Source organism: Protopterus annectens, chromosome 2.part1 (genome assembly GCF_019279795.1).
Source record: "Protopterus annectens isolate FY-2018-M chromosome 2.part1, PAN1.0, whole genome shotgun sequence".
Taxonomy (NCBI): domain Eukaryota; kingdom Metazoa; phylum Chordata; order Ceratodontiformes; family Protopteridae; genus Protopterus; species Protopterus annectens.
Window position 1 is genome coordinate 459,437,437 of NC_056729.1, and position 14,326 is coordinate 459,451,762.

The 14,326-nt window shown below is 36.3% G+C and overlaps 1 protein-coding gene across 1 annotated transcript in view; it reads right to left on the bottom strand.

Annotated features, from left to right (window-relative positions):
* Positions 1 to 14,326, bottom strand: part of LOC122794104 — a 1,019,538-nt gene that overhangs the window by 866,981 nt on the left and 138,231 nt on the right. Inside the window, exon 2 of the mRNA XM_044062251.1 lies at positions 2,744 to 3,013. Within this exon, the coding sequence (XP_043918186.1) occupies positions 2,744 to 3,013 (270 nt within the window). The remainder of the gene's footprint in view (positions 1 to 2,743; positions 3,014 to 14,326) is intronic.

The following is a 14,326-nucleotide window of genomic DNA, read 5'->3' on the forward strand; positions in this document are numbered from 1 at the left end:
TGGGTCATCAGTAGCAGTGGGATGTAGATCACTCATATCAAGGCAATCTGGAAGTCTTATTTATGGCACATCTCAGAGAGGGGTGTGAGGCTTTTCTTCTGAGAATGGCTTAGAGGTATCTTCTTTGGTCAGCCACCTTCAGATGCAGACACTGGTTGTGTCCAAGGTGTTCTGGCATTTGGATACCTGTACTGATACAATATCAGTGTCTCCATGTTTGGCTGGTAGAATCATACAACTGGCAGGCCCTGACCATTAGACAAACAGGGCAGAATCTGCCCATGACATGAACAAGATGGGTGACTAATGTTCTATTGGGCTATTATCAAGTTTGGTATGCCCCCTGTATCATACCTTAACCCCCTTTCAGGTGTTTACTTCCCTTGTATGTCATTTCCCATAGCTTGACTATAACTCAAACCACCCCATAACTGGTTGTCCACCCTCTATATGTCTGTACATCTCCACAATTTTCCCCACCCTATGTGTCCATAATGTCCCATCTGTCTATGTTTGCATTTAAGAACTGTTAGTCCACCCGTGTCACCTTCTCTACTTCCTCTATCCTTTCCAAATGCTCCTAATTTGCTTTGTGATCTACCCTTCCTCTTCACATATATAAAAAATAATGACTGTACAAAAAAGTGTGCCCTTCTTCCTCCCAGCCTATCATTCCTTTGTAGTACCCCTAGGTGCCTACCTCTGCTTGCTATTTTCTCGTTTCACACATTAATATCTTCACCTTTCCTCCTCATTTGCATGATGTAATGTGCTTGCACTTTGCTGTATTGCCTGCCTTTAGCCTGCTCAGAATGCCTGGTATGCAGTCTCAGGAACACTTCCTTACCTTTCCTATGACATTGACCATGTAAGGCATATTAGCAAGGCCCCCTTCCCTAAATTTCTGTGACATGACTACCGTCTTTAACATGACAACAAAAAATTACTAGGCAGCCTCATTCTGAAAATACTGGTATACTGATAAACTTACTACACAGATAAGTTGTTGTAGGTGTGTCACATTGTGGAATCCATAACATTTAATATTTCTGAGTACTTCTCTGTATGTAAATAGTTCAAGCCATTGAAACCATGTGTGTATGGAAATGTGTACATTTTCTTAGCAGATTAAGAGCAAAGTACGGATCTCAAGACTTTTTGTTTTAGTTAAAGAGACTTTTAGAAGATTTGACCGAAGTGGGTTTAAAGGTAAAATCCAAGTATAGATCCTATGATACAGCATGTAGGGCTAATATTAAATACAAACTTTAAAACCATTTTCCTTGTCACTGGATAATTTTTATGGCCCTTACAGCCAAATGGAGATTCTGTTGTATTGCAGATAGGCTTATGGATTAATCATTATGCTCTTTTCTTGGCTGGGACCATGTGACTGATTAGCAAAACAGCAATTTAGTTCTCTTCTTCCTTTCTTCATTAGTTTTATTCTTCTTGCTGTTATTATATACAGTATCAATGTGAATATGGTTCAGCCTAATGGAACACTTGTTTTAGAAGACCATTTGACTGAATAGGAAAGCTGTGAATGTATTTTTAAATTGGGGTACGAACCCCATCCATACAAGGAACTTCACCACTGCACCCCTGACTAAAATAATTAAGTCAAAGTTTAAAAAACCTAGTGGAAGTTTTAAAAGCCTTTGCTGATTACCAATTTAGCCTGCTGCCCTTAAAATAAACAGGCTTCATTGAGAGGCATATTGTTAGGATAAATAGACACTTATTAATATGATAATTTATTAGCAATGCTCATCATGTGACTACACCACCATGTTATTTTCTTTTATTAATCACCACTTTGTATTCGTGCAATCATTTGCATAGCTATGCGCATGCTTTTCTCTCTTCTATGCTAAAGTTGCTTTTGGTTGCAGTTAGTCACTCACCACATTTTCATTCATCTGAAAACAGCTCATGTTTGGCTTGAAAAGACTTTGCTGCTGCCTGGGTACTCTTTCTGTAGTGTGGTGTGTTATTTCACATATTACTGGTGACACTCCTTTCTCACAGCCAGGTTCAATACCCAATATCTTTGCAATAACTATTTTGGAACAGACCAGTTTAGGGAATTTAATTCCTGTAGTCAGTGCATGAACCCTCAGAATAAAATGCATTTATTATACGTGACATAAAAGTACATTATTACTATGCATGACAAATGGTGGTGCTGCGGTAGCGTTGCCGCCTCACAGTAAGACGTCCTGTTCGATTCTCAGCTAAAACATCTTCTGTGTGGAGACATGCATAAATGGGTGTACCTTCGTTGAAGGTTGTGCTTCAGAGAAGGCAGCTCGGCATGTAAAAATCTACTGCCAATCATTAGTGGACCAGAGTTCCGCTGTGGTGACCCCTAACCGGGGAAAGCCGAAAGATGCAACATGACAAAACCATAACAAATGCTATCATTAAGTAGCATTATTGCAACAGCAGTGGGATGAGAGTTAAATGTCTCACAGAAGGAATGCATAGACAAATAATAGTAGCAAGAGTTTGCTTTGAGTCACGTAATGCTGGATTATTACTAGTCTTATAGGACAGTGACCAAAGCTTTCATTAAAAACAGTGTAATATTTTCCAAATCAAATGGAAGGCCATTTAAGGAAATTATGCATCTTGCATTTACTAGGAAATAAACCATGTGAAACTAAATATTTTTATTGGATGGTATGCACTATTCACTGAAAAGGAACACTGAAATTATGAAAACCTAACATTTATTTACCTTCTGAATTCGTAACAGTCCCAGTAATATCTGTGGACAAAGTGAACAGTGTTTCAGTTGTGCTGGTTTCCTGTAACTCCTTTTTTGCATTGTCACTGACATTTTTAAGAGCAGCAGTAGAAGTATTAGTTATATCTTCTGGGCTGCTATAGTCAATGCTGACTGTTGGAGAGGTTTTGGAGGTGAATTCACTACTAAAAGTTGTACTTTGATTTGTCAATTTATCTTCCCCCTTAGCAGTAACATGTTGTAGAGAAGTAATCAGAATACCTGAAAAAAATATAAAGAATTTCTCTGTCAGTAACTATTCACATAAATATTAAAACATACTGTTATGATTTGCTGTTAAAACATACTGTTGAGCATTATTGTAAAAGAATATATCATCAGACATTTATATGTTATGCTGAGTGGACAGTGATAGTTTAGACATCATACAGACACATAACTTTACTATAGTTACTCTAAGTTTTACTCAAAGATAAAACAAAATGTTAGCAATATTTTATAAAAGAAAACATAGATGCAATGCACATTAAGAGACACGCACCTCAAATATAAGCCAAAAAAATGTCAAGACTTCCTTGAAGGAGAATGGCGACAAACTAAAGCTAAATATACAAGCATATACTTTCAACTAGAAGTGACAAATACTTCTAAAGCTAGTAAATTTGGCCCTCAGCTAATGCCACCCATATTGACTCTACCAGACAAAGTAAAGATTGTAGTCTTCTGGGTATAAGATAGCTTGATGTGGTTATAAAAACACATGCAAAGTAAAAACATAAGGCCCAGATGAGGTGCACTGATTGTTAAGTAAAATCATTTCTCACTTCTTTCTGAGAATGCCTAGTGAATCACTTGGCATTAAAAACACTGTCAACTGAGAAAAAAATGCTCTTTTAACTTGCTGCCCAAACTAATGCAAGACTTATATTGTAACAACTACAAATTCAGGTAAATGCGTGCAAGATAGACAATCTCTGCCTTCTGTAGTATCTAAAGTTATCACATAGCTGATAGTGTTCTTGCCTTTGCAGTTGCTAACACTGGAAGTGCAGCTGGAAGAGGAATGGTTCAGGCTACACAATATGGACGATGTTCAAAAGTTTGACAAAGTATTTCACAGATGGTAAACAACACGTGCAGTAAAAATGGATTGGAAGAAGAAAAGGTGATGCAGAAACACTGGGAGAAATTTGGATAAAACTAGAGGTCTGAGGGAGCAAAAACAACTGAGAAAAAAGCAAGAAGAATGAGAAGGAACAAAAGAAGAAAACGAGGGCTGCTTTTTAAAGATGCAAATAAGAAAGAAAGAAGTTTGCATTTGTTTGAAAAGTTAATTGCAGTAGCCAAGGGTGTTAGCTCCTTGAAGCAAGCAATAGAGCAATAAAAAACAGCTGTAGAAAGGATGCAAGAAAAGCTGAAAGATATACAAAAAGATAAAACAGCAAGTAAAGCTGTGTTGCAGGAACAGATTCACAGAATAAATGAGCTAACAGACATAATAAAAATAAGGAGAAATCATCTGGGAAATCATTCTAGAAGACATACAATTGGGATTATTGGAATACAATTGAGAGTGGGTGATGCTGAATTGAAGAACTTTGAAATACAGCTATTACATGAGAGATTGTATCATTATCAAATCACGAGAGAGGATATACAGTGTGGGATGGTGGCAAGCAGCAGCAAAAGGTAAACCTAGTCATGTTTTAGCATATTTCCATTCTTTTAATTAAAAAAAAAATGAAATAATAAGGCACACAAAAAGACTTAAAGTTATCCCTTATGAAGGGATGTTCACAAAACTGCTCAAGGATTACTCAGAAAGCTATCCTAGATGTATTAAATAAACTAAAAATGAATGGAACAGCTGCATAGCTGAAATACACTGTAATTATATAAGTGCAGCAGGAAGGTGAATGGTCCAAGCTACACAATATTGATGATGACCTAAAGTTTAAACAAAAGTTCCACAAATGGCAAACAACACAGGCAGAAAAATAGACTGGAAGAGCAGTTTTAGACATAGGGGAGGAGATGCAGAGATACTGGGAGGAAGTGTAATGTAAGATTCTTAAATTCATTCAGGGAAGACAGCAAGACCAGAAAGGACAGAAAGGCTGCATGCCTGTAACACAGATGAGCAGGAATTAAACAAATAACAAATGCAGCCACAAGGAGATGGGAAACGAGACAAGATGGTAGAGGGGGGACAAGTGAAAATGTTATATCAAAGAGGCAGAAGAGTATGATGCAAATTCAAAGTGAGATTCATTTATTTATTTATATTTATTTATACTTTGTTCACCACGTTAATAACACTAGGCTAATGGCATCTTTCAGGGGAGACCACAGACGGAAGTCATACTCATCATCATCATCTTCATCAATCCCTTTTTCCCATTTTCTACATGGGGTCAGGGATCATGTTAACTGTCACCATCTCTCTCAATTCTGCCTTCTTCAACACTCATGCCTGACTGTTGCAGATCTTCTCTCACACAATCCATCCCCTTCTTTGCTCAGTGCAATCATTTCCTCTTGCCCTCTTCCTGTCTGTCCCAAATCTTCATCTGTCCAACAGTGTGCATCCTACCACCCATCTCAGGCACTTCATTTCCATTATCTCTAGCTTCCTCATCTGTTCTGCCTTTACTGACAAGGTTTCTGTACCATAGAATAGTACTGATCGCACCACTGATTTATACACCTTACTTTTCAGCTTCTTTGCCATTCTTCCATCATACACTACACCTGACACTCTGTGCCAGTTGGCTGCTACCCTTCTGCTTCAAGCTTTGACCTCTTCATTCAGACTTCCCTTCTCCTCAACCACCCCTCCCAGATTCTCGAAGCTGGTAACCTATCTCACTAACTTCTCTTCCTTCTCAATTCTCAGCCTCTTCTGATTTCCCTAGTTTACTGCCATTACCACTATTTTATCTGTACTCAGTTTCATCCCATGTGCCATCAGTTTTGCATTCCATTCTCCTATCCTTTTCTGAAGTTCTTGCTCAGAGACTGCCTGTAATGCTACATCACCTACATACAGCAACTTTGTTGATCTCTCCCCTCTGACTTGTTTGCTAATGTAATTCATCACCAGTATGAACAGCAGTAGGTTCAGAGCTGAACCCTGATAAACACCCATTCCCATTGGGAACCCATCTATGAGACTGAATACTGTTTGTACTTGAATCATTGGGTCTTTGTACTTAGCCTGCACTAATTCTACCAATGTTTCCAGGACTTTGAACCACTGCAGAACTGACCAAATCACCTTTCTTGGGACCTTGTCATATGCTTTCTCCAAATCTAGGAATGTCCAGTTGGACTCTTTCTTCATTGCTAGCTTCTTAAAAATTATCTGTTTCACTGCAACCATTGAGTCAGTTGTGCTGCATCCAGATCTGAATCCAATCTTACTTTCTACTAATCTGCATATCCATTTATTTCCAGAGCTTTCATGCAATGTGACGAATTTGATACCTCTGCATTGCTTGCAGTTGTGAATGTTCCCTTTGTTCTTGTACATTGGCACTAGTATGCTTATTCTCTAGTTATCTGAGAAAGGCCTTTCTCTCCACACTACTATTAGTAAGCTTAGAAGCCATTTCTCCCCTATCTCACTCAGTATCTTTATCATACCTGCTGTGACCTCATCTGAGCCTGCTGCTTTCCATGACTTCATTTTCCTTAGTGCTGTTCTTACTTCTTCTAGGGTGGGCTCCTCTTCTTCTCTCATTGTAGGCTGTGTCTGGGGTAGTACAGCTTCTGTGGGGTTTTCTTGGAAGTACTGCTTCCACCTGCCTTTGATGTCCTGTAGACTGGTGAGCAGGTTGCTGCTGGCATCCCTTATGAAGGGTGCCTGACTATCTTTTTTATCTTTCTGTCTTTGCCTTACAACCTAATATAGTTTCTTTATAGCACCTACTGAGTCAATTTCCAGAAGCTGGTAGAGTGTTTTTCATGCCCTGTTCTTTGCTATTGCAACTCATTTCTTAGCCTCTTTGTTAGCCAATCAGTATTCCTTCCTAGCATGGATTGATTTTTCTATCTCCCACTTTTACCCACACTCCTTCTTTCTTTTATAACTTCCTGGATGTCTGTATGCCACCACCAGCTTTCCTTATTGATTAATTGATTGACTGATTGGCATTTGTTGACCATGAAAGTCCACTGGGCCAGAAAGTCTCATTTTCAGTGGAGGCCCGGGGAGAAAAGCTCCACAATTGCAGACAATTTTATTGTTCAGTTTATGCATTACAAAATGTATTAGAATTACAGAAGAAAATAAAATATTTACAAATAAAAAGCTCCAAACAATTGTTGATATTCTTAAATTTTGGAATCAGACATTAATTGTAACAGTCACAACTAAGTAAAAACATAGACATAAGGTTGACATGCACTAGTTAGAACTTTTCAATCAGTATGCTTTGGACTAAGAAAGTTATGTATGAAATATTACGTGGAATATTTTATGGATAGTAAAAGTTAAATTAAATAATAAATAGAGGGGAAATGGAGACTTACAAAAAGGAAAAGGGATCAAGTACTAAGAGGAAAAACAAGGATGTTGTTAGGGTAAGTAGCAAATGATAATTTAAGATGGTTTACTCTTGTTAGTACAGGAACAGACTTGGTTATTGAGGTATAATTCTTTCCAGTGCTTTTTTGAATGCTATTATAGAGTCTAATTGAGTGATATGTGAGGGAGGACATTCAATAGTTTAGCAATCATATGGGAATAAAGGCATTGTCCGGCTCTTTTGTTGGGTTTAGTTACAGTTAGGAGTTGTTTTTTGGAAGACCTAAGGTTACGATTTGGGGTGCAGGTTTGTATTATTGTTTGAAGCGATGGGTAGTAATTAGGGTTATAAAGCAATTTGTGAGTAAGAGTAATTTGGGTAAATTGCAGGTAATGGGGGAACTCTAGCTTGTTTATAGATTTGATGGCCAGGCAATGGTGTGCAAGTTAGCATATTGGAGACAAACTTAGCTATCTTATAGTAGCATGACTGTAGTTTGTTCAAAGAGATGTGTGTAGGTTAGTAAGGATGGGGATACCATACATAAGAGAAGGAAGAAATAGACTCTTTGCTAGTTTTAGTTTGGTGGCTTTGTCCACGTTAGAGTTTGTGCCTATAGAGCTTACTAAGGTTAAATGGGTCTTTTTGATTTTGCTGAGTATGTGATCTTCAAATGTAAGTTTGTCGTCAATAGTGATGCCAAGTAATTTAGCATTCTTTACAATTTCAAGATCTGTACCATTCTGAGAGAAAATTCTGAAGTCTAGAAGGGGTTTGGATGAGAAGTGTAGCAGTTTTGATTTTTTGGGATTCAGTAACAGTTAGGCCTCTGTGAGCCAGGATTCAATGGCAGTGAAGGTATTTTGCATTAACTTCAGATCTGAGCTGTTGTTAGCAGATGTGATTATGGTTGAATCATTTATGTATTGTATAAGTGAAGTATGCAAGGATGCTTTATGGAGATTGTTAATGTTCTTGTGTCTTTCGGCTTTTCCCGGTTAGGGGTCGCCACAGCGGGGATTGTTAATAAATATATTAAAAAGCAAAGACCCAAGGATAGACCCTTGGGGAGCTCCAGTGCTGTTATTTATATATTCGGATTGTTTGCTTTGCCCACCTAACAGATTGTTTTCTGTTATTAAAATAGCTATGGAACCAGGTTAGTGTGTGGTGAGCAGTTTATGGTCTCAAGTTGTAGAAGTAGTTTAGAGTGGGACACTGTATCAAAAGCTTTTGATAGGTCAAGTAGTATAACTGATGTAAGTAGGCCAGCATCAAGAGCTTTGTTTACAGTGTTGGTTAATGAAAGTAAGGCTGTATTTGTGCTGTGTGCAGAATGAAAGCTGTGTTTGGTGGGTGCAAGTAAGTTATTGTCTGTAAGATGTTTCAGTAGTTGTGAATGAATACATTTTTCTGGGATTTTAGGGAGCGGAGAAAGTATAGAGATGGGCCGGTAGTAAGATAGATCACTGGTGTTGCCACCTTTGTGTAAGGGAATAATAACATAGTTTTTCCAGAGTTGTGGGATGTATGACTCTGTGATAGATATGTACATTATGTATCTTATTTCCTTACCTGGCTTGGCCACATATCTGTTCTGTGGTTCTGACACATTTTGTTTTGAGGTGCTGCCATTCTTCTTTAACTCCACCTATTTCCTTTTCTTCTTGAGATGCTAGAGTTATGAGTAATACCCTGAACTGTTTGCTTTCTTTTCAGTCAACTCCCAGGTCATCACCCCAGTATCTGTTGACCGAGACTTCTTTGACCCGTACTTGCAGCTGATTGCAGCAAACAATGGTTTATGCTGTGGACCAGCTGTTTCACTGGGTATAACTTTGCAATCACTTATGCTACCCTAGTGCTTTTTCCTTACTATGAGGAAGTCTACCTGAGTTGCATGTTGGCCACTATTGTATGTGATCTTGTGACTGCCTTTCTTTCTGAACCATGCGTTGGCTACTGTCAAGCCATTTGCCAGATAGAAGTCTAGAATGGCCTCTTCTACTTTATTCTTGTCTGTTTCAATATGTGCATTCAGGTAATCCATTATCAATACCAGCTCCTGTTGTCCAGTTTTATCTAGTAGGTCCTGCAGTTGCTGTCTGAATGTACTCTACTCTTCACTATCACAACCCTGCTGTGGGGCATAGGCTGAGATTATGAATACTGTCCTATCTTTAGATTGGAGTCCTATTGCCCAACATTCTGTCATTAATTCTCATATTATCCCTCACTGCCTTCTGAAGCCCCCTCTCACCACAGAGCTTGCCCTTCTCCTAAGTTGTAGACTCTAGATCCCAGGCCAAGTATCTTTGCTGCATTGCCCTTACATCTTGTCTTTTGGATACACAAGATGTCCAGCTTCCTCAGTACCAACATGTGATCTACTTCCAAGATCCATCCTGTTAGTGAACCTACATTGAATATAGCAATTCTTATTTCATGTGTGGCAGGCTGATTGGTTTTATGTCACGCTTTCACTCAACAGAGCTATCCCAGGAAACCCAGGCTGGGCAACAGGACACCGACCTATGGTGGGCACACAGTGGCTAACAGGGGCACATACACCTCCCCACTGTTAGCATGGGTCCTTGTAGGTTGAAGTAGGCTGGGTCCTCAACCCACCTATCACTGGCAAATGCCAATGCGCATTTGGTGACATGAGTCAGCATGACCAAACCACTTAGAGCCATATTTTACACCATCAAGAGGCTAACCCTGCCACGACATGCAGTCTGTAATCTGTGTTCTCATATCTTGAGGATACTGTGCACCACAGCAGATATGCAAAGCGGTTGGTCTATACAAGTCTTCCCCTATAGGGCACCATTTAGAGTGTGTACCACTACCCACAGCTCCATTCATTGGTGAGTTTAAGATGGAAACACTCATCTTGTTTTTCAGAGGTGGGAGGAACCCACAGAGATACAGGGATAGCATACAGACTCCAAACAGGCATTGGCCATAGGTCAGTATCAAATCTTGTACCTTCTGCATGGGAGCTGAAGACCTTAACTATTTTGCCAACTGGTCTCTTTCCTGACTTCCTCTTGATGGAAGTCACACTTACTGTAGGCGGTTTGGCCAGTGCACTAGGGAACTTCCCATGTTTATAGCTCTGGAGTCAATGAGTGAGAATGCACTTCCTGTTCCTAACACAGTGGCAACAGGGAGGATGGTGCGTGATATGGAGAAGATGACAGAAGGCACAGACTTTAATGCCAGTGTTATGAAAAGTACCAGGAAGATTGTGAGGGATTCTGAAGTCGTTTCCCAGCAAAACTTGTTTGCTGAAACCGAAAAAGAGGAGTCAACAAGTGAATCTTGTGTTATTACAACCCTCCAGTCGGGATGGTTGCTGGATGATATATTGAAATAAATGTTGTTGCATAGTGAGCCAGACAATGAAGGGGATGTTTCCTTGAGTGACACTGTGATTAAAATACAAAGAGATAAAGTAGACTCTATCCTGAAAAATGATGGTGAAAAGAAAATAATCTCCTATACAGAAAAAGTGAAAGAAGGTACCAGGGGAGCAACAGAAAAAAATCAGAAGAGAATGTGGGACAAAAGTATGTGGTGAGGATTCAAAGTAAGGAAGAAAAGGAAGTGGTCAGGTATGAAGTTTGGGAGAGCTTAATGGTTTCTTTCGGTGTCAAAACCCAGGAGGTATTATTCTTATAAACAAAGAAACATTTTGTAACATTATATTTGAGACTATAGTAGCAATAGAAAATTTCCTTGGGGATATTTAAAAAAGAACTATAATTATTTGAACATATGTGTAATAAAAGCATTTAACAGAAAAAAAGAAGATTCATGTACAATTTTGAACAGAAGTAGAAAGGGAGACTTTAAAAGGAAATTTGTAATGTTTATGCAGTGAGTACTGGACATTGCAAAGATATATGACAAAAGGGGTGTAAGTAGTGGTGGATGGGTATCTAATGTTGCGCTAAAGATGGAAAAGGACAAAATCCTACATATCCCAAGTATGATAAATGTTGAAGGAAATAAGGGTATGGTAAAATACTGGTGACAACCCAACATATTTATTTTTTATGGGGGAGGGCATTTGATAAATAACTGTGACAAAAATTGTTATATTTGTGGGGACCTGGGTCATGATACAAGAAAATGTAAAGTGAAATATTTTAAATGGGCATTTATGGGTGGATTTTAAAACTGAAAATAATAATAATGAGAGTGAAGGGAAAAGAGAAGAAAATGAACAAAGAGAAGAAATATTAGAAACGGGAGAATAAAAAATAATTTTCGATAAAGAAGACAAAGAAGGAGAAAAAAGTATTGGTGGAAAGTTCTGAAATCAGTGATGAGGAAGATATCTATTGTGAATTGGAAAAAAAACGAATTCTATTAGTGAAAGGGGAAAAGATAGGAAAATAAAATGTAAAGAGCTAAGTATAAAAGAAAAAAAGAAAAGAAATGGATGAAAAATAAAATAAGATTATAATTTCCAGAAAGTTAAGGAAAAGAGAGAACAACAGTTATAAAGTACTTTCTGTGAATATGAATATTATGAAGAATATAGTAACAAAGATGGGAGTTTTGTAATGAGTAATAAATGTGATGCAGATGTAATTGTTTTAGAAGATACACGATTCTTAACAAATGAAGAAAGGTTACAAACAGAAACAATATGGGAGGAGTTAAGATCATTTCTGAAATAATTTTGTTCTGTAATAGGGGTATTTAGTAAAAAAACAGTAAATACATACACTATAACTTTACTAAGAATGGTAAGATTAACTATCATTGATTTAAAATGAAAAGAACACATATATAGAATTATAGCATTATATGCTTATGTTACTTGTAAAGAAAGAGAAACTTTATTTCACCAGATTTGTAAAGAAAGAGAAAGTTTATTTCACCAGATTTTAGATTAAGTAGTGATATGTGTGAATATTATAGTGACAGGAGATTTTAATTGTGATTTAAGAGTAAAACATAAAAAGAAAATAAATGATGTAAGAAAAAGTATTAGAAGTAATGAAAGGTGGTCAATTAATACTCTGGGACAAAAATTCATGGATGTACAAAAGGGGTATTTATAGAACCAAAATAGATTATTTCACAATGTCAGAAGGATTAATAATAGGAGAAGGAGAAACAATCTATTTTTTTTAATCATAAAGCAATATGGATAGAGATAAAGGACAATAAGGAATATATGAAATAGTCAAATGAATAAAAAGGATAAATAAGAAAGCATAATAAGAAAAAAGAAGTAGATTAATAGTGCAGGTGTGGAAAGAACATATTACAATGAGAACATTCTATAAAAAGTGCTCTTGATGGTGGATGTTTTTTAAGATTAAATATTTTAAAATATTATATACAATGATATTATGATGTAAGAAAAGTGGATAAAGGGAAGTATAAGACAGCACAAAAATATTCATTGGAATACTTAGAAAATAATGATGCAGAGTATTTTGACAAAGAAAAAGAATTACATCAAAAAAACTGAGACAATTAAGGAGTTATTATTTAAACAAAATATTTCTACAAGGGAAACAAAAAGTATCAGCATATTTAAGTAGAATAGTAAAAGGAGATACTAGTGTAATGAGAGAAATGAAATATTACAAAGGAAAAATAAAAAAAATACCAGAGCAAATTTTGAATATACTAAGAAAATAGTACAAGCCATGCTTAAATAATAAAAAAGAAGTAATTGAACACAATATAGGAAGTAAAACATTTTCAGAACAAGAAAATAAAGAACTTGAAAAAATAGATTTCTCTACATGATCTAGAAAAAAAAAGTATTAGGACAAGTGAATATAGAAACATCTGCAGGACTAGATGAAATAGCATATGAAATGTACAAAAATTGAATGAAATGGGAAAAAGATTGTTTTTTAAATATTTTGAATGAATGCTTAAGAATTATGCAGTGGAATACTTAAATATATTTGGAAGAAATAGGAAAAATAATGAAAAACTGGATACTGCTAGTACTGAAGAATAATGCTTATAAGATTTTTATGAAAACAATACAGAAGAGATTTGAAACAAAGAATACAAGTGGCATGGAGGGCAGTCCATACAGCATAACATGGAAGGGATGTAAATGCTAGACATATGATACGGGATATCAATAAGGCATTTGATACAATAGAACTTGACATGTTATGAGAAATAATAACAAAATACAATATAAGTAAGACAATCAGGAAATTATGTATGTCTGCTAATAGAAATAATAAAGTAACACTTTTAGTAAATGGCTGCAATATAAAAAGGTACATATGAAGAAAAGTATAAGACAGGGATGCCCAATGCATTGTGTATTCTTTGCTTTAATTATGAATGTGATTATATGTGAAGTAAATTACAAAATGCAGGAAGCAGGATAAATAATCCCAGCAGGGTGAAGAATTCCAGTTTTGTTAACTTATACAGATGATATTATAGCAACTGCAAAAAACAAGACATAGATAAAAGAAGTAATACTTTATAAAAATGAATGTTTAGAAGCAATACAGATGACTTTAAACAAAGAGAAAAGTAAAGGATTCAGAAATGTGGTTAAGATGGGGGAAATTAATGGACTCTATCTTAGGTATAAAAGTTGGGAACAAGAATATAAGTAGAATTCAATGAGAAAAATGATAGAAAAGTTAAAAGAAATGTTTTTTTTTCTGGAAAACATCTAGATTATCATTTAGGAAAAAATTTTATTTGGTAAATTCAGTTTTAATGAGAAAAATAGCATATTTAGCAAGTTTATTTATATTGCTAATAGTATTTGAAAAGGAAGTATTTCAATTTTTTTTTCATTTATATAGGGTTCTAGACTGCAGCCAGTAAAAAAGAGCAATTTTGTGTGCAAATAAAGAAGAAGGGGGTTATGGTTAAATAACCCAGCAGTATATGTTGTTTCATTAAATTTATATAACGTGTTAAAGTAGATAAATGAAAAAGATGAAAGATTAGCTAGAAAAAGTTTAAATTTATTTATTATTTATTTATTTATTTATTTGACATTTGTTAACTAGGTTAGTCTGACTGG